The following is a 25,014-nucleotide window of genomic DNA, read 5'->3' as shown; positions in this document are numbered from 1 at the left end:
GGAGAGATGATGTCACTAAGCAGAGAGGAGCATGGAGGGAAGGATGACACAGGGGTTTGAGACGAAAATGGGCCTTAGAGTCATATTGTGAATTTCAGCCTTGGACAACCAGGCCCTATCCTGCCCTCTTCCTGAATACTCCTCTGCTCCCTGCTGCATGGTGAGGGGCTCAGCCAGGCCCTCAGACAGGTAGCCTCTTCCCTGACGAGCTAGAGCAAGGAATGGCTGTGGAACCCTCCTTTGGATTCCTATAGCAATTAGAAAAATAGTCACCTTTGAAAGCTCACATGGTCCCAAATCATCTGTCCTTCCTCTACCTCCCACCCGAACCTGAATGATTGTTCAATTTTTAGACTAGTTAGGAAGGTTTGAGCGTAAGGGACTGAGGTTAAGTTGTGGGGGTGGGGGTTAGTTTGATGATGAGTCAAGCATTAATCTTGGTTACCAGCTTTTAATCTGTGCATTTATAAATGTTTTAGTTATACAAGGAATACGTGAATATATTCTTTCTATGAAGGTTCAAATGAAATAACTATTTAGTTTAAACGAATTCTCTCTCTCCCCATTCCTACCTCTCTACCCAGGGTGAACTGCTGTGGGTTTGCACTGTATCTTTCCAGTCCTTTTTCTATATATTTGGACGGGAACATTGGATACATATTAGTCTACTATTTGCCTTTTTGTTTTTTTAACTTAACAGTATGTCCTAGAGATCTTTCCATATTGGCACTATGGACCTACCTCAGTATTTCTAATTTGTAATATTCAATGATGTTACTATACTATAATTTATTTAACTACTCCCCAACTGGTGGGCATTTAGGTTGTTTCCTTCACTGTTACAAACAGTGCTGTTGTGAGCATCCAATACATACTTTGTGAGCAGAAGTCAATATTTCATAGAAGTGGAATTACCAGGTCAAAGGGTTACATTCATTTTATCTTTTGATTACATCTTTTTGTAGTACCAATTTTCTTCAGTAAACCTGTGTAACTTTTATAACTATGAGCAAAAAAATATTTACTTCTTTTAAAGAAGAGATTACTGGAGTCTCTGACAAAAATCTCCTCTTCATGAAAATAGTCGCTGCTTTGTGAGATGATTGAATGTGGCTTTCTTTATTTTGTTGAGAAAGCAAAGTACCTGCTCTTATGTCTCTTGTTAATATTACGAGTTTACCTGGAGAGTACATACTCAGGCACATGCACGCAAACACACACATTTACTCACTCTCGCTCCTTCCTTTAATAATGGAAATGGCCGAATAAGATAATCCAGGTTCCCGCCATGGCACTGGACTTAAGCCAGCCTGTAATACCTTATTTTGTGATGATCCATCCCCAGTACTAGGTTCTGGGCCTTCAGCATCCATACCACACCATCATCTTTTAAACATAACCATTGACCTTAGAAATGTCAAATGCCTCTGAACTTAGCATCTGTTAGGAGGGGGGGGTGTGTGGTCTGGAGTGAGAAAGAGAGAAACGGGAATTCAAAAAGACTATAGAAGTCTGAAGTGGGTTGTCAAAGAGGGGCCCTCCTCCACTGCATCCCATATAAAAGCACCTTGGAGAGCAAGCCACAGTATTGGTGGCCATTGCCGTAGACCAAGTCCATGGGTTGGCCATCATGGGGGGCCATGCTGACTCTTCTGTTCTGTCCAGTGCTGCATCTCTCTGCATAATTGCTAATCAGTCCAGGGCACCAACCTGTTAGAGATTATCAAAATGGCAGGGTGAATGACCTTTTCCCTCTTCTCTCTGCCTTTGCTCCCCCAACCTGGGGACTGCCCATTTGCAGAATTTCCTTCGTTGCCAAAATAACAAGACCAACTACAATTTGGTATGTGAGACACTGCAGTTTCTGGACTGTATTTGTGGAAGCACAACTGGAGGTCTTGGTCTTCTTGGACTCTATATAAACGAGAAGAATGTAGCACTTATCAACCAAACCCTGGAAAGTCTGACCGAGTACTGTCAAGGACCTTGCCATGAGAACCAGGTAATTCCATTTTTATTTTGGGGGTAGAAAAAAGTTTATCATTTTGGAAATGTTATTGACAGAGACTAGTTCAGAAGTCACATGACATCTGCGTAGTGGCCCAGGGAGTCCGTAGAACTGGAAGCCTTTCTCCAGCAGTGAAGCAGGAGCCATGGTGTTTTATTACACTCAGGACTTCACCTAATCACAGGCATTGGAGGGGTTGCCCTCCATCTCCTTGCTTGGATTGGTTTTGTTTGAATGTCCTACTCTAACTTGACTAGGAATAAATACTGCAGTTGGAGTTCAGTTAGGACCAGAAGAATGGGCTCTATTTTAAATGCTAGGAAAGGCTCAAAAAATGGCTACTTAATGGAAGGAGTTTAAACCTAGCTAGAGAGAAATACCTTGCTACACATGACACAGCTTGAAAGTAATATGAGAAAATTTATGGTTGAGATTTTAACACCATAGGCATTCAGAGAAGAGAAAGACCCATTAGTCTTGACTTTGGCCTCTCAAGAAGTATATTTTTGGAGTGGAACCCTATAGTTTCTTTTCTTGAGTAGAGTCATCACTTATCCATGGCATCTTGCAGATTTTGTGAGTTTTTGCATTGGTGCTAGGATGAGTATGATTTTTAACTCCAAATTATAACTCTGTCCTGGCGGGAGAGGGTAGGCTTAAATGGCCGGTTCTAAACCTGGTGGCCAGGGAAGGTATGATATGCTTTGTTACTTGAGGAGCAAAGCCAGGACCTTCATTCAGAGGAGAAGAATGGCTTACAAGAAGGACAACTCACTGTGTGTTAAAAACCTGGTCTTAGTTGTCTATGAAATATGAGGCTAGCATTTTGTTAGATCCACTTCTCCTGGTTCCCTGATGAGACAGATGGTGTAGTCCGAGTTAAAATGAAAAGGAACAAAAAAATTACAACAGGCTTGGGGGAAAAGACTTGATCTGACATCTAAGTAAATTTCCTTATAACCTCAAGTTTGCTTTTCTGCCAAACAGAGTCTGTTGAAAGGAACATACTGGAGTGGATTGTGCTGCAAATGGGGATCTTACCTGGGAGGAAGATGATTAATTTTGATATTGTGTGAATTAAACAGGAAACTTGCTTTCCAAGCTTAAGCCTTAATCAAAAGTATGTGATACGAAAACCCAGTAACGTAGAGAGAATGGAACACACCTTTAGAGGGGAAAACAGGGCTCAAAACCCAGAATCAGTCACACACCATATTTTCCCTTAAGAACAAAAGCCGACTGCACTGCACTATTTGGATTAGACACGACCAATTTATCAGTTACAGTGCATGGGGACTTTCCTACTGTTTACTGTTAATTCTGAAACTAGAGATTTTCATCTGTCTTTTATTTTTACCACTTTCTCACGGAAAATTTGCAGCTCTCCCCTAGAGACATTACTGGGAGTGGCAAGCATTGTGTTGAAATAGCAGTTCAGCCTGTTGGTCTTTGACATATGACCAGCATTTGTGTAAATGTCTGTGTGTGTCTATTTCTTCAGAACTGCATAGCCACCCATGAATCAAATGGCATTGACATCATCACAGCCCTCATCCTCAATGACATCAATCCTTTGGGAAAGAAGAGGATGGACCTTGTATTAGAACTGAAGGCAAGTAGGAATTGAAAGCAAAAGACAGTAGCGTTTGGAAACAGTCACTTTTGTGTTTTGCCTCAGCACGTGATGTGGTCAATATTGAGAAACTAAATATTAAAGATAGTTCTTTTAAACTAAATGAATGATCCGTGTTGCAAGTTCTGACTAAAATGCAGAACTTTAGTCTTTCCCTTCCCAACAGAGGTCTTGTGACAGGATACCAGCTTTTCAACTCTAGGTCACACTGAATGAGAACTCACCACTCAAAGCTGAGAAATGGATTCAAACAGCATCCAAGAACTAAAAGCCTTGATTCTGAAAGCCACAGACAGAGAAACAATGGAAACTATTCCCTCTATGGTCTCTGATATTCCCCACTTTGAGGAAAAAGGGCCTGTTGAGGAATAGTGCAACTAAGCCTATCTAGGACAAGAGAAATTCTATTTTTACTTTATCAGGGAACACCTTTTTCTGTTGTTGATTTAGCAGAAGGGTGGTTTATAAAGATTGGTTTAAAATAAGGAAAGTTACATAGACCAATAATGTGCCTACAGGCCTCTGATGAGTTTCTTTGAATTGTGTACAAATGGTGGACTACAGATGACTGATGTAGAAGCACTACTGACGTTTTGATTCCCTGTAATGCCAAAATCGTTTTATGGAGTGAAAGTAGTGACTTCAAGGTGCGTCAGCTGCTGGGTTTATACGCCGGCCTCTTGGATATGTGAGAAACTGATATACCACTCCTCATGTTGATTTCTTAAGTGTACCAAAAAAAAAAAAAAAACCCACAAACAATCCTCACTCCTATTTAGGGGTTCCAAAGATTCTCCAAGAATCCAAAGATTCAATTCTGAGAATTGAACTTGCAACCCATCCTGGTGTCTAAAGTGTATTTTGAAACCTCACTGAACCGCACCGAGCATATTTCCTTTTTAAGTGTTCCCATGTCAAGATCTGTCCTCTATCGTATACCCATACACAGCAATGAGTACTTTATCATTGTCACGGAAGAGCCTAGAACTACAAGGTTTAGCCAAAAAGCTGGTCTGTATTTATTGCATAAACAGTCATAGGAAAGAAAGGCTTATAGGGAATGTGTTAACACAGAAACCCACAGGAATTGAAATTATCTTTATTTTTCCATTACTCTTTAGAGCTGAGAGTCCAAACAGTGGATTTGGGTATATGGTTTCAGTGGGTTTTTAATTATTTTTGCTATTTTTAATTCCTTTGACAAACTTGGTTGTAGAATTGACTTGAACATCATTCAGGCACCTGGCTACCATTTGTCAGAGTGTAAATGATGAGAGCCTGAAATAAACTGAGAATTCCTTGTGCTCCTGGTCAGCATTTCAGTGACTTTTTCAATGAGTCCAGTAATCTGTGGATGATTAGAGAAATCTCTGCCCTATGAAAAGCCACCGTTTGATAGCACAGCAACCTCATTGAACTGCTGTGACCTATGCTTGGGGAGGAAAAAAATACTGCCGCCTCTTACCCAAAACAACAGTGACAACAACTTTTGAGTCCTTTACACAAAGAAGCATACAGATGATCATAGGCCTAGGACCTAAAGTGAGGTCAAGCCAGAAGTGCAGGGTGTGGGCGCATGAACTTTGAATGTAATGGGAAATTATGGGTTGGCATGCATACAGTGCTGTTTTGGGTCACTTTTGTTAACTGATATCAGCTGTGCTCACATTGGGGGTTAGGAGAACTGATAGAAATATTGTAAGACGGGGAGGAATTACCTTAATTGCCTTCCTTCTCTGGCTTGCAAGGCTGAATAGCAGTTTGTAACCACACGCCCCCTGGAGGCATCGTGGATCTATATAGTGGGTTCTTCCTAACCACTGTCATCATAAGGGTGCCAGCGTACCCATAAGCACTCAAGTCTAAGTTTCCAATTTCTACTGGGACTTGTACCAAGTAACATTAGGGAGAAACTATGCCCAAGCAAATATGTGCCTCTTTGACCCAAATCAGATTTGCAGACATGTCTCTGGGGTCTACAGTGGCACGTTCTCTGTCGGCTGCAGGTGGTTTTGATGTACTTGGCACATGGCTCTCCATGGGGTGAAATGTCTATCTGTTTAGCCAGGATGCAGCACTTGGGTCAACTGAGCACGTGCACTGATGCCGGCCGCCCCAAGCAGCTCCTCTCCATTTCCTCCTCCTTTTGTTTCTCCAATTAGAACAATGCTTCGAAGTTGCTCCTGGCCATCATGGAGAGCAGGCACGACAGTGAAAATGCGGAGAGGATACTTTATAACATGAGGCCGAAGGAACTGGTGAGTGGGACGGCTGATCCCCTGGCCATGGCACCAAGTAGCATCAGAGCAGTATTTGTGACAGAGCAGAGAATCTGCTTCCTTGAGCTTTCTTAAAGATGCCAAAAATCAGAAGTATAAAGAGAACATTTGATTCAGGCCTCTGACGAGGGTAGAGAAGTGAAGTATCGCATTGAATAAGTGGTATTCTGCCCTCTCCCTTCAGCACAACCACATATGGAAACCTCCCTCACCTGTTTCCTCTCATGGGAGACAGTGCAGGGAGTGGTCTGGGGCCTGACAGACTCAGGTCCAGAACTCTGCTCTTTTTGCACTGTCACCTTGGGCAGGCACTTGGACTGTCTGAGCTACACTTTCCTCATCCCCAAAAGGAAGATGAGAATATCACTAGTCCGGAGGATGACTAGACGAGCCAGTTCATGTCAGGCTCTTAGCACGGTGCCCAGCACACGATAAACCCTTGGTGAATCCAGCTCCTTTTCTTCTTATTCCTCACTCACTGCTGCTCTTTTTGCCATGTCTTGTCCAGAGCTAAAGAATTCGTATCTCTTCTCGGTGCGAATAGTCTGGGCAACTGAAGAGTGTTTTTTGGGTGCTGATATTTTTTTAAAGAAAACACAATCTCGTTTATTTTTGAGGAGTGATATTCACAATTGGCTGTGACTTCCAGTTGGGAGTCAGTGCTGCAACCCGTGAGACAAACATGTATCAGAGACAGGGAAATGAGCTGAGGACGGAACTCTCTATTTGGACTTTTTCCCACGCAAATAAACTGTAACTGACAGACCTAAATGAGGGCACGAAAACTTTTCTGCCGCCTGGTGACCTAATGTGCACTTGGGGCCAGGCGCAAGTCCCTTTATGTATTCCTCTAAATAAAGTGAACAGCGAGCCCAGCTCTTTGATCTCTGAGGTCAGAAGTGGGTTCTCAGCCTGAGATGGAAGTCCTCTCCAAGTTTACATAACAGCTTATGTAACTGGGGGTGGGGAGGCTAGAATTTGTCGCTCTTGAGTTGGAATGGAATGACTTCGCAGAGACCCCATTCCAATATTCATGAATCAAGAACATGCCCCCATGTTGGGTGGGGGAAGTGTCAGCACCCATGGCTGTGGGTGCCACCGATTCCTGGGTCGCCCCCTTGTGGTTGGAGAGCATCATTCCTGGCTCATGAGGAAGAATCGGAGGCTTCCTGGAACAAACATGGTTCTAAGAATCCAGCTAGCAGAGAAACTCTAACGTACGGAACACGTGTGTGCGTACGTGTGTGTGCGTATGTGTGTATGTTCTGGCCCCCACATCCTATGCAATGTGCTGTCTATTCGACTTGGTATTAGAGAGAACTGACAGGAAAACAAGCTCAGAGAGTGAGGATCTTGTCTCTAAAATTATGTCCTCGGCCTGACCTGATGTCAATACAGAAATGTGTGGCTCTCTGCGTGCTTGGTCTTAGATAATGAGAAATAATTCGGAGTAATGGCCTTGTGGCAATGCGGGAGGCTGAAATGCCGTCTGACTCATCAAAGAAAATGATTAATTTTTAGTACAACTCAGGGGTTGAAGGCATTTTGTTCTTATTCTTTGAAATGATTAAATCTTGAATGATGTGTTCATTTGATAAATATTGGCCAGGCCCTGCTTTGTCCAGGACACTGTGCTGGGCACCAGGGAGGGACTGAGAAATGAGCAGACGCCACCCCTGTTCTTAGGGAGCTGAGGTAAGTCAGTCAGACAGGTACCGACTGTGCTCTAAGCAAGAGGCGAGCTGCGTGCATGGGTCCTCTGGTTCACAGAGCCGAGGTCAAATCCCATCTCACAAACTGTGTGACTTGAGGAATGCCCCTTTCCCTCTCAGAGTCTGTTTCCTCATCCATAATAAATGGGAATCTTGGACACCTCATAAAATGTTTGTGAGCATTAAATTTTCTGAAAGAATGTTAAAATACTAAGCATCGTGCTTGGCCCCCGTAGTGAGCACTCCGTAGATATTACTTGTTAATTGTATTATTTTCACATGGATTAGGCTCAGGGGGATAAGGAAAAATTTGGAATCAGAGGAATTAGTTTAACCACCTATTCCTAAATGCTAATGGATTTCTTATTTTTCCTGAAATGGCAAAGGTAGGGGTGGGGGAAGTTGGCAGGAACAAATATACAGATAGGAAAAGCCTGGCTTCTAGCCTACATCTGTATCATATCTTATTGTTTCGAGGCACTTGTAGAGCTGTTGTCCCCTTCCAAAGTAGAAGGGCATGAACCAGCCACAGAATGTCTCTTGGTCTAGGTAGAGAGCAAATGGGTTTCATTTCTCATGTCAGTGGAGGTTGATTGGTAGTGACTGCCTGTGACAGTGTTGAGAAGGATTCTGAGGCTGTGTCCACACCTGATAGGAAAGAGTACTGAGCTTGATGAGCAGTTTCTGCCCCAGGAGGGGAGCCTGATAGCGTGTGTGCTATAGACCCAGTCCTGTGTGAAACAGGACTTTCTTTCTTGAAACAGGAGCTTTGTTCGCTTGGCCCTTCTTGCAGGTGGAAGTGATCAAGAAGGCCTACATGCAAGGTGAAGTGGAATTTGAGGATGGAGAAAATGGGGAGGACGGAGCTGCCTCCCCCAGGAATGTGGGGCACAACATCTACATATTAGCTCATCAGGTATGACCCTCCCGAGCTCCCCTGACAGACGTTGCTCACCTACAGTGCCAGAATTCCAAGCTGGACATGCCCTTACACTTGCTTTTCCTTTAAGGCTTTAACCTAGGGCTGTTTGTGTTCATGCTAATGTGGCTCGCAGGTACTCTTGGCAACCTGACCCAGTGTGCCGAGTTCTAGGACTCTTCCGTTTTTCCACTATGGTAGAGTCATGTCCTTGGAAATCCCCATGTTTCTTAAAAGCATTCACCATGAGTGGTGACACTTAGGTGGTTTATGACTGTGTTTGGAGACAGTTGAAAGGAGTCTTAGGCTTTTCATAAATATTGATGAGTCTGTCTTAACAATCTAAAGAAATAAACCTCAGCTGCCTTGCCTATCGTATTTGGAAATCTTTGGGAACCAGCCTGTCATTATGACTTCTTTTTATTTGCCTTGTGGGGGATGTAGTAATACTTCCTACCCTGGCACCACAATGCCCTGTTTTGTAATTCTCTTCCCAAGTAGCTGGGCTTTTGAAGATACTTCCTTTTTCTGGAGGTTGATGTGCCTTGAGCTTGCTGATGTGGGTGGGCAGCCTGTGACTCTGCTGCAGGCTTGTGTTTCCTGTCCCTGTCACCTCTTTGAGGAATTAGATAGAAAACAATGATGGTATTGGGCCAGAGGTTGGTATGCCCTGCCACGGCATGCTGGTGGAAGAATAGGAAACAATCTCCTGCCCCTTTATCTCCTCCGTTACTGGCATTTAGCCACGGAGAGGGTTTTGGGACATTCCGAATGGAGGCTCCGTGGGGATGTACAGAAAACCCCATCTCCCTCCTGCCTGGCTAAAGAAATCGGGGGAAAGTGGGACCTCGTGTGGGCATGAATGTTCCATGCTGTTCTGCCAAGCTCCCAAAATAGCTGCTGTGCAGAACTCACCTTGATGGAATGCGGTGAGCCTCTTGCCACCTTTGCCCTGCAGCTTGCCGCTGGTTATTCTGTGCTTTTTATACCCAAAGTTGGAAAGGAGCTCTTGTGTTCCTGCTGCAAAGAGACATCAACTCCCCTGTTTTCTGTGCTTGTGTTCCAGTTGGCTCGGCATAACAAAGAACTTCAGAACATGCTGAAACCTGGTGGCCAAGTGGATGGAGATGAAGCTCTGGAGTTTTATGCCAAGCACACGGCCCAGATAGAGGTAAAAACAGAGTAAACTCAGGGCATGGGCCTGTGTTGAAGGCCTTCAATATGCGATGCCCTCTGCTGGGCTGGCATGCATTTCTTCGTCCGAGCAATAAAAATGTTGTGAGCATCTACTGTATACCAGGTCCTGCACTCAGTGCTGACTGTCCAGTGATAGCCAAGACAGTCCTGATTCCTGCGTAAGGCCTAATGTGGAGGCAGACACTGAGCAAATCCATTACTGGCATTTAGCCACGGATAGATCTTATTAATTTCAAATTCTGACAAGGCCATGAGGGCAAGTAGAAAGTATTATAAGAAAGTCCAGCAGAGGGACCTGCTGTAGATTGTGTTGGGCCAGGGCTGTGGGAACCTGCCTCACCTCTGAGTTTCCCACTAAACTTGACCTGAGTCACCTCTCTTGCTGCGTCAGGGAAAAAAAGCGTTGGGAGAGCAAGAGCCAGATCTTCTTATAGAGGGCATTGGCCCTGGGTCTCACCTGACTTCTCCAGCCTCTGGGGAGGAAGAATAAAGAGGGGCCATGCCCCTATTGTACTGCCATCTGCACCCCTTTTGAAGTCTCTGCCCCCCAGGACTGTGACTGAGTACAGCGCCCTAGAATTTGATGAATCCCAACTAAACTACCTCCTCTCTGGGGATTGAGCCAGTCTAGGAAGGGCCTGGAGACAACCTGTGAGGTGTCTACCCTGGGGCCCAACAAAGCTAGTTTAAAGAACAGGGAGTGCTAGCGTTAAATGAGCATATTGGTTCCTGCAGTGTACGTTTTAGGTGCTGTGACAAGTAAGAGATAGGAGGTTACTGCAACTAGATAAACCAAAGATCTCTTTAAACTTCCTAGCTAGGAAAAAATCCAACTTGGCTATCAGAGAAAGGATCGTAGGTGAGATTTACACCACGGTGTAGAGCTGCACTGTCCAATATGGTATCCACTAGCCATGTGTGGCTGTTTAAGTTAAAATTAAATTTTCAGTTCCTCAGTTGCCCTAGGCACATGTGCTAGTGCTCAGTGGCCACATGTGACTAGCAGCCATCCTTTTGGACAGGGCAGATACACAGATAGAGAACCATTCCACCATTACAGAAAGTTCTGTTGGACGTCCCCAGCTTAGAGCCTCATCTGAATATGTGCACAAAACACAGTTTCAATTGTTCCAGATAAAAGTTGGTCACAGTAAAATTAATGGGTCTGCGGTTAGAAAATTGCTCTTATAGACTTGCCAAAACTGTTTTTTGTATAAATCTATGAGACACAGCCTGTGCTCGGGTTATAAAATCAGAGAAGATTCAAGAACAAGGTCTGTATTATAGTCTATCTTGAGTACTGAGTCTGTGGCTGATAGCAAAGATCCTTAGTAAAAGGTTTTTGAAGATGATTGTTGAAGCTCATTTATTTTTCCTACTAGATTGTCAGATTAGACCGAACCATGGAACAGATTGTCTTCCCTGTACCCAGCATATGTGAATTCCTAACCAAGGAGTCCAAACTACGAATCTACTATACTACAGAGAGGGATGAGCAAGGCAGCAAGATCAATGATTTCTTCCTGCGGTCCGAAGACCTCTTCAATGAAATGAATTGGCAAAAGAAACTGCGAGGTGGGTCAGCAACGCCTCCACAGCACTGCAGAGAGATGTGGTTCTGGGGTTTCACAAAGCTGGGCTTGATGGTGTGTGCCTGTATCTCTAAGTAGGAGCAGAGCTGGTGTAATTTATGGTACATTCCGCCTCTGAGCATGGGGAAGTCCTGCACCTTTGTAGATGATAAATGGCCTCCAGCCTCAGGGAGGCACCTCCCCTGAAATGGCTTCCTTCATGCACCGTTTGACTTGATTTGATTGGAGAACTCCATGAAGGCTTTTAGAGTGGCTTTTTTGGTGTCTTGATGTAGAAAAGAAAGGAAGAGAGAAAAGGCCAGGTCTTGAGCTCCCAGGATGGTGCATTTCAGCAGGAAATTCAGCCGCCTTGACTGCTCATTTACTAGCACACCTGCTCGGAAGACGCTGGCTGGTCTTTCCCCTTTTATAGGGCAGCTCGGATTTTAAACTCTAGTATCATTTTATAGGCAGTGGAATCATTTGCCACATGAGATGCATTGTTGCTCACCAGCAAGTCCTGTTGCAAAGCCCACCAGTTGGGTTAAAATTACTGCTCTAAAACTCTTTTATAGGGCTGCCCCAGAGGGCTTCTTAGCGCCTGGTTTTCGTTAGAGTTTTAATGTGATCTTTCAGTATGCTTGGCACCAACTATAGTGACCAACTTAGAAAGGATCGTGCTTTATTTCTGTCTGATAGTCAGGAGCCAGGTTTTTTATTTGAAACCCTGGATTCCAGCTACATTTGTGATCTTTGGGGCTCTTTCTGTGGGGTGGGGCTGTGGGAGGGGAAGCTGTGTTAGAGGTAAGTTTCTGGGAGCTTTTGTCCTCTTCCTGCCCCCTGTCAATCTGGGCCAGCACAGAGCAGCATCTTTGACTGCACGCTGCTTCTACTTCACCACTGTTCTCCCTCCCTGCACCCCTAGATTGAGCTATTGGCAAAGAGGGTTGTGCAAGCAGGTTGGCCAGAAGGCCCTGTTCTCACCTCACCCCACCCCTACTCCATTCTCACTCATCTCTAAGGGGCGCCTCATCGTCTAGCACTTGAAAACATGATAAAATATTTTGCTGGGCCAAGCCCGTTCCTCACCCAGCCCCACGCTTGGTGGCTGACAGGGGCCAGGAGGCCTTTAGCAGAACAGTATGCATGTCCTCCTTGGTATGGACCTCAGAAGACTTAGGGGACAATTCTGCCCAAGGTCAGTGTGTCCTTGTAACCTACTGTGGCTTCATCTAAGCTCCTCCAGCTCAAGCATCATGAGTAGCGTTGAATGTCTTGGGCCATGCTTGGGCCATCAGAGAAAAAAGATACCAAAAGAAAAAGTAGACATAGACCCCATCCATTTTATACTCTTGTTTTTTCAGCTGTTATGTTAAATAGAAGAGAACTTCCTCTTATTTGTTGCTTTCATCCTTCACTGGGATAGTCCATGATTCCAACTTTAGAGAATAATCCTGAATTTATATATCTAAACCTACATACTAGTAGTTATTAAAACTATGCTTTCACCTTTATCAATGTGTGAGACTACTAAGACTGGTCATATATATTTATTCTCTCTGAATTGTGTTATCAAATATATATATATATATGTATATAAAATATTGTAGGTTCTACAAGAGGCTTATGAACTGATAGAAAGGTTTTCACCTCCTATGGTGAGCTGAGATATCTCATCATCCCTCTTTCTGAGATGTTGTCTTCAGCCTGGCCTTGGGTCTCATCCCCAAGAGGTGGGGAGTCTGAGTGGCATTCTCCTTCTGCCACCCTCTATCTCCATGGCCCTGGGCAGATGACTTAACTGCTCCCAGATCCTCACCTATAAAATGAGGAATTAAGATTACCCGATTGATTAATTGCAGAATGGCTATCTCATCATTCCAAGATTTATAGTGCATTGTAGCTAATACCTTCTCATATTTAGTCTGTCTTTGTTTCAAAAACAGTTTTTGTTGCAGTGAAGCTTAAACACAGCTATAGTTGTCAACTGAAAGATTTTAATTGGCTTCAAAGCTAGCGGCTGTTCAGAGAAAAATTGAAAATAATAACTGAATTAAACATGATTTGCATTTTTAGGGAGGAGAGAAATGTACTCAGAAGTGCAATTAAAATGAAATACAATTTCCCCTCTGACTAGGTTATTTCTCTTCTAATAAATCTGCAGAAAATATTTTTCTGGCTTATTCATGAAGCTGCTCTGTCTTTTCCTGAGAGTATCTCAGAGAATCACCTGTGCTTTGGTCCATCTTTAGCTAGGGCTCAGATACACAGTGAGGTCTGTCTGAGGCTGATGCTGCTTAGTATTTCCTTCTGCAAATGTTAAAATACTCAATTTCTATGCTCTCCTGAAGCCATCTTCCCTGCTGTCTTCACACAACACACACACACACACACATAAATACGCATGCATGCGCGTACACACACATACACGCACACCCTTCTGTGCATTCCCACCTCACAACATCTTCTCCTGAAGATCCTATCCCCAGTGAAGTGAAAACTCCTGGCCAAGAAAACTAGAAGACAGTAAAAGAGGAGATCGAGGCAGAGTTGCATATGCTGATACTTTCTTGCTTGGGGTTTTTCCTCATGGTTATCCTACACATCAGAGTTGAGCTGGGAAATCCTATATATACATGGAGTCCAAGTCATCAAGCAAGGCCTAGTTCCTTTAAAAAAAAATAGGAAAGCGTGTTACCAAGAGATGCCCTGGGTTGTAGTTATTTAAATTGCCCTGCCTATCTGGGATCATGGCAATCTGTCTTTTCGCTATAATGTAGCGGGTGTATTGATCCAGCCAACTTGTAGCCCCTGGAGAGTAGAAAACATGTACAAGGTACTGTGGGGAATTCAGCAATGTGTACGCTGTGATTCCTTCCTGTGAGAACTTACCATCTGATGGGGGCAGACAGCACAGGCAGATTTTTAAGTGGCTATAACTTAAGTGGCCACTTATGAGCAGGACTATCATTAAGCAGTGACACACTGTGGAAGTGTGGGAAAGACAGGCTTCTGAGGAAAGGTGGGATCTGAATAGCATCTAGAAGGATGGGGAGGACTTGGATAAACACAAACCTGAGAGAGTGGGGAAAGGGAAGGTGTAATAGTTTCCTGTTGCAGCTGTAACAAATTACCACAAACTTGGAGGCTCACAACATAAATTTATTATCTTACAGTTCTGCAGGCCAGAAATCTAGAAGGGTTCTCACTGGGCTAAAATGAACGTGTTGGCAGGGCTGTGTGCCTTCTGGAGCCTCTAGCCTTTTTCAGCTTCTAGAGGCTTCCTGCCTTCCTTGGCTCTTGCCCCCTTCCTCTGTCTTCAGAGACAGCAGTGGCCAGGAAAGGCTTTCTCATGCTGCATCACTCTGATACTCCTGCCTCCCTCTTTCACTTATAAAGACCCTGTGATTACATTGGATACACCTGGATAATCCAGAACAATCTCCCTATCTCAAGATCCTTAACTGCAAACGTCACATCTGCAAAGTCCCTTTTTGCCTTGTAAGGTAACATATTCACGGGTTCCAGGAATTAGGACGTGGACATCTTTGGGGGCCATTATTTTGCCCACCACAGAAGGTATGTTAGTTGCATTCTATTGCTGTGTAAGAAATTACCCCAAAATTTAGTGGCTTAAAACAATGAATATTTATTTCCTCACAGTTTTTCAGGGTCATGAATTTGGGAGTGACTTAGCTGGGGGGTTCTGACTTAGGGTCTTTCATTAGGTTGCAGTCGACATGTCAGCCAGGGCTGCCGTCATATGAAGGCTTGACTGGAGGAGTCACTTCTTTGCTCATTCACATGGCTGTTAGTGGGAGGCCTCAGTTCCTCTCCACATGGACCCCTCCATAGGGCTGCCTGAGTGTCCTCACAACATGGCAGTTGGTTTCCTCAGAGCAAATGACTGATATGAGAGAGGGAGAGAGAGCATGCACATGTGCAAGCAGGAAACTGCAGTGCCTTTTATGACCTAGTCTCAGGAGGCATGCCCATCACTCCACTGTATTCTATTTCTTAGAAGCAAGTAACTACAGCAACCAGAAGGATGTGCAACTATGGCATACAACTATCTTCTGGGGCTTTGGGGAGAAAAAGAGAAAAAAAAAGGAGGAGGATTGGCAGTAGATGTTAGCTTAGGGCCGGTCTTCCTCAGCAAAAAGAGGAGGCATGGATGTTAGCTGAGGGCTGATGTTCCTCATTAAAAAAAAAAAAAAGCAAGTAACTAAGTCCAGCCTACACTCAAGAGGAAGGAAATTAACCTGCACCCCTTGAAGAGAGGAGTATCAAAGAATTTGTGGACATATTTTTAAATTGCCACAGGGGGAGTGTACAGAGGCTGGAGAGTGCAGGGTGTGTTGAGGGAACCATCATTAGAATGGAATGCAAAGAGATGATATATGAAGAGACGTGGGAGAAGAGCCTGGAAAGGTAGATAGGGACATAGTTCCACGTGCCACAGGAAATAGAAGACATTGCACATCAAGGTTGGTCTCTAAGTATTTTCTTGCACCTGGATAGATACCCAGTTGATTTGAAAGACTGAATGTTTGTTCATATTCAAAATAAGTAGAATGTTAGCCTTATAAAAACAAGATTTATTTGTGGACTATATCCCATAGTTGAAGACTATTTATTACAAGGATATTAAAGCATCCTACAGTGGCTGCTCTCACATTTGATATTGAGAGCTCCCCCTGAGGAGAATTCTGGCTTACATAGACCATCACTGAACGTTGCCATTTTCTCTCTTTTTTCTTTTCACTTCTTATGAGCTTTTTATACGTACCGTAATGTAGAGAGGATGTTATAAGTGCCCATGGACCCATCACTCAGCTTCAACGATTATCAATCCTTTGCCATTCTTGCCACCCATCTCTTCTCTCATTGTCTGGAGTTTTCAAATCCAGATCAGAAACAGCCTTCAGTCCCAGCAGAAACACCAATAGCTGGTGTTTCCAGAGCAGATGATTTCTCATCTTAAATTTGCTTCAGCAGTTAACTTAAGAAAAATCAGTTGTTAACTGGAGGTTGACTGAATCCTGGTCAGCTCTTCTATTGAATAGCGACATAAGCCACTTGTCTTTATCCCTGTCACTGACCTGGGTGATGAGATCTCCACAGCTTCCGCTCTCTGCTGGGCCTCAGTTTCCCTCATTTATAAAATGAGAGATTTTAAACCAAATGATGCTTGTAACTCTAAAACTCTGTAGTTTGGGAACATTGCCTATTACCAAGTACAAACATGAAATGAGCAACTATTAAATTACCCAGGCTCCATTTAATTGTGCCATAACTTTATTTTGCATAGAAGCTCCCAAAGGCTTGGCTGCTACTATAGGCATCGTTATAGGGCCCATTGGATTTGTTGTTGGCTACTGTCCTAAAGTTAAATGATGACTTCATTGGGAAAGAGAAATACATGATAGAGATCCATTCTCACATACTCCACATTTTTCTTTGGAAGGGGATAATGTTGAATGAGACTGTCTTTTGGAAATTTTGCGTCTGGCATGGAGTCTGAAATTTTTCCTACCACATCTATTTTTGAGCATCATCCTAACTGTAAGGCACTGCTGAAGAAGAGTTCAGGGGAAAAGGAAACACCACTGCACACAGTGTGGCCACAGGCTTGTTGTTCTAACACTGAGAATGCCCAACCACCGTGGTATCACCTGTGGGTACAGCAGATTAAGATGGCAGCCGTATCGAAAATGTCTCTTACCCCCTAGTGATGGCTTTGGTACCACCTCCTTTCTCCACTGTAGCCTTTGGAAATGCGAACTCTGCTGCTGACTATCCAGTTAGCAACTGTCATTCCTAGTTCCCTTGCTCCAGAGGGATCATCAGACTTAAGGAAAATGGAAAATGACTCAGTGTTGAGAAAGAGATCATTGTCTTGCTTTTAGGGCACCAGCAAGTTAATAGAGATTTTTGAGCATGAGAGCAGTGTGCAAATGGTAGCAGTCCTGGCCTGGGGCCCAGCTGGGCCAACTGTGAGTGCTGGGTGTCCCCCCACCAGTGCCTACACTTCTAAAAGGCTAATTGAATTCTTGAGTCTCTCTGGGCATCTCATCTGGTCCCAGAGCCCTGGGGGGAACTGAGGACTCAGCATGTGAACTCCGGATAACCCCTAGATTCCATAACTGGTGGTGTGGACTGGGGCATGTAGGGATTTTAGATGCTTCAACTTTTCTCCTTTTCGTCTCTCCCTTGTCCCCAAATACATCTTCTGTTCCAGTAAGTATTCCAAACAGAAATAAACCAATCTGATGTCGTTATGAGTCCATGAGTCAACTTCAAAACAAATGATCATTTTTACTGTTGTGGTAAAACAGGGAACAAAAGTGGACTTGTAGAGGCGGAGCGGGAGGAAGGGCCGTGTGGAATTCCCAGCGTCTGACTTGTGGTCTCGAACCTCACATGGCTTTGTCGTTGTTTTCACAGCCCAGCCCTTTCTGTATTGGTGTGCCCGCAACATGTCCTTCTGGAGCAGCATTTCGTTTAACCTGGCCGTCCTGATGAATCTGCTTGTGGCGTTTTTCTACCCATTTAAAGGAGTCCGAGGAGGTACCCATATCTTTAATTTCAAGGGAACTACTAGAAGCAGCAGGAAGGCTCTGACTTGTATTTAAATATGATCCCTGGACGTATTGGTGAAATATATGGAATCCCAATTACCCATGTACAGACAAGATGAGATTATAGGTCTTACCATGGGTTTAGTTCTAAATCTAACTTAAAATAATATAAATTTTGTGTGCATATTTATTTACCACAAAAGAAAGAGAAGAAGCTATACACTATTAAACCTGTAGGAAACCATCTTAGTCAGCCTTTTTGATTTATGTTGGGAAGCTTGAGAGATCTGAGAGATTTAGCCAAAGTCACACAGCTAGTGGCAGAGCTAACCCTAGAACATAGATACTTTGATCTTCGGTCCAGTAGATTTTTTTCCCCCATACCATACTTCTGGAATTAATTTCAGACTAAAGAATTTGTAAGAAATTTCTGGATTTTTTTTTTTTTTTTTAGCACTGATGGGGGGAGGCAGGGCTTGAGTGACCGCAGACCGTGCATCCTTCGATGTTTAGTCTATTAAGAGCTACATTATTCACATAATAAAACATGATGTCCATGGTCTTAGTGGATTTCCCCCACCACCATCTCCTTCCACATTCTACATATTTTGCTGAGAACAGGCAAACAATTCAGGAAGGGCTTTTTTCTGTTTGGGGCTCCTCAATATACTTGTTGGCATTCACATTTATGGGATTTGGGGGGCCAGCAGAAGCTCCTCTCCTATTATACATCCACCACCTCCTTTCTGACACCCACTACAGCCTCTTGGGAACTCTACTTTTCAGCTAAATTTTTCTTCAGAGCTTTTTGGCAGATCACCTCACATATGTATGTAACAACCTGCCAGGAGCCACCTTGTGTGAAACATATGGGATAAAGAACCTGAAAGCAAGGCACAAAAGCAGTGCAGGATAAGTTCCAGGCTTAGCTCTTGAGCCCAATAATGCAGATGTGCATACGTAATAAAACAGCTTGCGTATACTTAATTAAAGTAAATTTGAGATCCGATTTGAAAGTGATGACGTGTTGTGTGATGCTTATGTATCTAACTTACCTATTTGAGGAGTTAGCTTTTCTCTTTGGCCTTAGGTTACATTGAGAGCGCCATTTGAGTGATTTTCCCCCCAAAAGCACTACCTAAACACAAGTCCAGGAGGATTTTCCTTTTCAGTGCCATGTCAGGAATCATAAGTGCCCCTGTCTGAAAAGATTCAGTAGGTCCACAGGACTGCAAGATTTTCTCCGAGGGGACATCTGCCCTAGTCAGGCTGCCAGTCAGCAGAGGTCAGAGTTTGAAGCGGTCAGCCCAGAGCTCAGTCGGAGGTGACAGAGCCCAGGCCTCCTTTCACCTAGGGGAGTCGTCATGCTCATCGTAGCAGATTCTTCAACTGTTGCTTTGGATGTGTTTTCATTTACCCTCCATTTCTTTAAAAATATTTAAAATTGATTTTTATTATGCACTCTGATCATTATTTTCTTCACTGGTCACTTGTGGCAGCATTGAGGCCTGTGTCTGGGAACAGTTGGTTGACAACTCCCCTCCCCTTCAGTGATAAGCCTTGTCTGGGGGAATAGCTAGAGTTACAAAGTCCAGACCTGGTGTCCAGGCCTGGCTCTGCCACTCATCTGCCGTGGAACTCGGGGCAAGCCGCTTCAATTAGTCCTCCTTATCCTCCCTATTAGGAGGTGCTTAAATTGACCCAGTGGTTGTGAAAACTTGTAGATTTGGGAATTCCTATAGATTTCAGGGAAAAATAGTTGCTGACCCAGTCAGGGTCTCTGGGGCATCCTGTTTCTTGCCCTTCTGAGTTTGAGACCCACTGAATAAGCTGATTGTTAAAGGTCTTTCCAACTCTACAATGGTGGTTCTCAATGTGGTCAACCTGGCTGATCTTGGGAGTCCAGCCTTCCTGTTTTGGCAGCATGGGCTTCAGAACTTCATGTTGATAGACTAACTGGAAAGCATAGTTAGATCTCCTGAGAGAGAAGGGAGGTTGATCTGACCTACGGAAGCCCTTTCCACTATATAGTGACTGAGATTGCCTCAAATACATCAAGTCACTCTCAGAGAGATTTGTTTTTTTCTTTTGTAAGGCATGTTGGGGGCATCTTCTATACTCACTGTTAACCATCTTCAAGAGGAGGATTGTATTAGCCCTGCCTAGAAATAAGATCTGGTCGGTGATCTGAAAGTAGTCTTTGAGATTAGTATTTTTGTTGAATCCTAAAAACCAAGATTTCCAAAATGTCCCTCTTGCAGGTATGTAATGATCTTGTTGTGTGTGCTGAGGTGGCCCTGTGGCTTACAAGGCCTGTGGCTGCCAAGGACAGCAGTGGCCTTAAAAGCTCCTTTTCAAAAGTATCATTTTCCTCATTTATTTCAGAACTGATGAATCACACAGTCTTTCAAAGCATGAAACTTGGGCAGCTTCAGATTTCTTACTGAATTTGTGAGCCTGCCATGATGATTAAAGCAAATATAGTACCACTTTTTAAACTTTCTTATTATTGAAATTTTCAAATATACACACAAGTAGAAAGAAAAGTATAATAAGTTGCCATGTACCCATCAGCCCAGATTTAACCATTACTAATATTTTGCCAATCTTATTTGATTTATCCTCCTACTATATTTTCTTCAAGATTTTTAAAGTCTAGACATCTTGTTGTTTTGCTCATAAATACTTCACTGTGCATCTCTAACTTCCAAGGATATTTTAAAATATGTATAATCACCATACCATTATCGTATCTAGCAAAGCTAACAGTAAATCATCTAATAGCCTGTCCATATTCATGTTACTCCAGTTGTCTCAAAGAAATCTTTCTATAGTTGGTTTTTAGGAATCCAGCATTATTTTTTAACACTGATTTTGTGCTGCGGAGACAGCAGGATTTTATATTGACCCCATCAGGATTTGGGTACATGTATTGTACTGGTCACATTTCTTATACTGAGATCTTAAGAGGCAGTTTATGATGGTGATTAAGCACTTAGGAAAATGAAAGGCAAACCACAGACTAGAAGAAAATATTTACAAAACATATATCTGACAAAAGGCTTATATCCAGAATATATAAAGAACTCTCACAACTCAATAATAAAAAGACTACCTAATTAAAACAATGGGCAAAAGATTTGATCAGATACTTCACAAAAGAAGATATACAAATTGCCAATAAGCACATAAAAAGATATTCAAGGGGCTGGCCCAGTGGCGTAGTGGTTAAGTTTGTGTGTTCTACTTCGGCGGGCCCGTGTTCGCTGGTTCAGATCCTGGGTGCAGACCTACTCACCTCTCATCAAGTCATGCTGAGGCAGCGTCCCACATAGAAGAGCTGCAACTCAACAACTATGATACACAGCTATGTGCTAGGGCTTTGGGGAGAAAAAAGAAAAAAGATGAAAATTGGCAACAGATGTTAGCACAGGGCCAATCTTCCAAAAAAAGAAAGATATTCAACATCAGTAGTTATCAGGGAAATGCAAATGAAAACCACAATGACATACCACTAGAAACCTACTAGAATGGCTAAAATTAGAAAGACTGACAATACCCAGTATTGGTGATGATGTGGAGCAAGTGGAATTCCCATGTATTACTGATGGGAAGGAAAAATGGTACAATCTCTTCGGAAAACAGTACGGTAGTGTCTTATAAAGTTAAACATATACTTAGGATCCAAAAATCTAATTCCATGTATTTGTCCAAAAGAAATGAAAACATATGCCTACTCCAAGATTTGTACTTGAATATTTGCAGTAGCATTATTTGTAATAACTGCAAACTGGAAACAACCCAAATATCCATTAATTATTGAGTAGATAAATAAATTGTGGTATATCCATATTGTGGAATACTACTCAGCAATAGAAAGAACAAAATATTAATATATACAATAATCAGAATGAGTTTTTAAAATTTGCTAAGTGAAAGAATTAAAAAGACTACCTACGAATATGATTATTTTTTCCATTTCTATGAAACTCTGGGAAATGCAAAGCGGCAGTGATAGAAAGCAAATCAGTGGTTGCCTGGAGGTGGAGATGGGGCAGGGTATCAACTTCACAGGGCACAAGGAAACCTTTTAGGGTGATAAAAATGTTCATATATGATTGTATTGACAGTTACAGGTAGTTATATGACTGTAGAAGCTGCCAAAATTTATCAAATAGTACACTTAAAATGGATAGATTTTATGTGTTTTTTTAAAAATGGTGGTTAAGGACCATCCACTTCAGAAGCATTATTCTCCGGCCATTTGCTGGGTCACCCTGGGGAAGATAGGTAACCCAAGACTGAGTTTCCTCTAGAGTAAAATGGAGATGATAGTACCAACCTCATAGGGTGGACGACAGGATTAAATAAATGATAATCAACATAAAGGGATTAATATGATATCTAACAATCTATCACAGGAAGTGACACATATGCCCCAGTATCCACTTCTTCCTACATTTCTGAAAAGCTTCTGCCTCTTTGCACCCATTTCTAATCAGGTTTTCCTTTTGAAGGATATCAAAAGGGAAGATGTAAGCAGCTGGGGTTGGGGGAACGGTTTTTAGAGGGAAAGTGAGTCTCGGCAGGCGTGGACCAAATGAACTAGGGCAGCCAGCAGGCTTGTGGAAGAGCCGTAACCTGCAAGGGTGTCTCTTTCCTGGGCGGTGCTGCCATCCTAGCGTTTCTGGAGATGTGAGACTCCTTTATGTAAGTGGCCTTAATCGTGTAGTGCTGCTTGTTTACATCTGAAGGAGACTCACAATGTGACGGCATTTGAAATAGGGGTGTGTTTTTTTTTTTTAATGAGTGTTTTACAGAACTATATTTTTAGCCATGTTGGCTCATGTTATATAACCGGGCCGTCTCATGGGACACTCTAAATAGAACTTGGAATAGCAAGAGATGACAAAAACTGGTGTAAGCTCTTTGACTACGAGGATAATCTAATTGTAGGATGATGCCAACGATACGGAAGTTAGTCTTCTTCCTTCCCTTGAAGAAATCTGATTTAGGCAGGGGACCTACAATTTTCCTTTGTATACTTTAATAGAAATTAGAAGTTTACACTTCCAGTTCGCCCTCCCTAAGAGGGAAGTGTGACACATGTATGAGTTTGATGAGTGCCTCCTGGGTGCCAAGAGCTTCTCTTGGGGAAATTGGAGTCCGGTGGGGGTGGGGGAGGGGGCAGGGGGAGAGAAAGACACGTAGACCGACCACTAGGAAATAGTGTCCTACAGGGATGACCAAGGGGGGCAGAGAACTCAGAGAAGAACGGAGCACCTGGCATGTTTTGTGAGAAGGAGGGGGATGGGAGAAGCTTCCAAGAAAAGGTAATAGCTAAGTTGAGACCCCTAAAGATGAATAGGAAACAAAGAAGAATTTCCCAGGTAGAAGGAACATGTGTAAAGGCTTGGGGTGAGAAAACACGGATGTGACTAGTTATGTCTAGAGAATTGGAGATGAGAGTTGGGACAAACAAGGCCAGAGAGGTGATTGAAGAAAGTGTAATTAAACTCACTGTGGTCTGTCACCTGTACTCAGTGAAAGCTCTGATCTGTGGCCTTGTCTTTCTAGGAACACTGGAGCCGCACTGGTCAGGACTACTGTGGACAGCCATGCTCATCTCTCTGGCCATCGTCATTGCTCTCCCCAAGCCCCATGGCATCCGAGCCTTAATTGCTTCCACAATTCTGCGGTTGATATTTTCAGTTGGGTTACAACCCACGTTGTTTCTTTTGGGAGCTTTCAATGTAAGTATGAATACCTTCATAGCTGCTTTTTTTGTTTACGTGCAAATAGGAATGCCTTCCATTCTGGTTCCTAGAATCTCGGCTTTCAGTGCAGAAAAATATTGTTTGGGTCAACTGTTAAAATAGCAGAAGGAAGAGAGAGTTGCAGGTGGACATGTCCCTCTTAATCTCACGGTACAGTGAACCTCTTAATGCGTTATTCAGGCATAACAATCTCATTTTTAGGTGATGTCCCTCTTAGAAGTTAGGCAGGAAGAGGAAGAACAGTTGAGATTTAAATTAGTTTTGCCAATCTGGTCAAACGTTTGCTGGGACAGGAGATTTTAGCGAATAAGTCAAATGATCGAATGTTGAGGGTCACACAGAACAGAGAGGAGAGGCAAGAATTGTTCAAACACAGAGATGAAGCAGGTAGAGAAGTTAGAGAATCAGAGAGTTCTTTAAAAATCAGTGGTGATGTTTGGAAATGCTATTTCACTACAGTTGAAGGATAGAATCCAACCTCATCTATAGGAGAATTCTTAGGAAGCAGAGACAGGTGATGTGAGATATAAGATATTTTGGGGAGAGGTTTCCTGGTGAAAGGAAGGAGACAATTTGGACATGTGAGGCACTGTGGGAATCTAAAACTGCCTTCCAGCGGTTTCTGCCCTGAGCATATAAGGGAGCTGAGGTCACTGTACAAAAATGGACATCATATTGCAAAATAAGGTTAATATAGTAATTCAGTGCAACAATAAATGTCCCCAAATGGGTACTCAGATGACAAAGGCAGCAAGGACATCAGGGGAGAAGAGACTGCTTCAAGCTGACAAGCTTAGGAGGAAGAGGCAGGGCTGAAGTTCTGTGTTAAAGAATGGAAAGGATCTGGCCAGGAAGCCAGGATTGAGAAGAGCATTTTCCCATCGGCCCCGTAGGCCAAAGCAGAGGGGAAGCCCAGGACAGCCTCAAGAGACAGTAAACAGTTGAGTGGCACCTCTGCGTGGTTCATGCAGTGCCATGTAGGACCTGATCCCGCACAAGTAAGCTGGGCACTGAATCTTAGGATAATGCACTTGGGGCTTCATCCTGCAGGTCAGCATTTCCAAAATATGTTCCAATTTGATAAATCTTAGGTGAAAAAGTGGATCTGTGGTCAAATCAATGTGGGAAATGCTAGGTTAAACAAAATTAAAGGTTTTCTACTGTAGGATTTCTGAGACTTGAACATGCTGATATGAGTAATGAATCTCCAAGAACGGGAAATGGCATATCTGTGCCTCCCAAACTTACTTACCCACAGTTTTTTTAGAGTATCGCTTGGGATTCTATACAGAATGTTGTATAGAATATAGGTTGGGGTCAGCCCTGGTGGCCTAGTG

At 43.2% G+C, this 25,014-nt stretch overlaps 1 protein-coding gene across 5 annotated transcripts in view; it reads left to right on the top strand.

Annotated features, from left to right (window-relative positions):
• The window catches only part of ITPR1 (inositol 1,4,5-trisphosphate receptor type 1), a 317,336-nt gene that overhangs the window by 249,900 nt on the left and 42,422 nt on the right, over positions 1–25,014 (top strand). For all 5 annotated transcript variants that reach the window (XM_058563442.1, XM_058563433.1, XM_058563427.1 and 2 more), the window contains 8 exons: positions 1,802–2,002; positions 3,510–3,620; positions 5,804–5,899; positions 8,426–8,548; positions 9,618–9,722; positions 11,131–11,323; positions 17,767–17,889; positions 23,478–23,653. In XM_058563442.1, the coding sequence (XP_058419425.1) occupies positions 1,802–2,002; positions 3,510–3,620; positions 5,804–5,899; positions 8,426–8,548; positions 9,618–9,722; positions 11,131–11,323; positions 17,767–17,889; positions 23,478–23,653 (1,128 nt within the window). The remainder of the gene's footprint in view (positions 1–1,801; positions 2,003–3,509; positions 3,621–5,803; positions 5,900–8,425; positions 8,549–9,617; positions 9,723–11,130; positions 11,324–17,766; positions 17,890–23,477; positions 23,654–25,014) is intronic.

Source organism: Diceros bicornis, chromosome 2 (genome assembly GCF_020826845.1).
Source record: "Diceros bicornis minor isolate mBicDic1 chromosome 2, mDicBic1.mat.cur, whole genome shotgun sequence".
Lineage (NCBI taxonomy): Eukaryota > Metazoa > Chordata > Mammalia > Perissodactyla > Rhinocerotidae > Diceros > Diceros bicornis.
The sequence above is the reverse complement of the archived record's forward strand: the minus strand, read 5'-3'. Positions and strand labels throughout refer to the sequence as shown.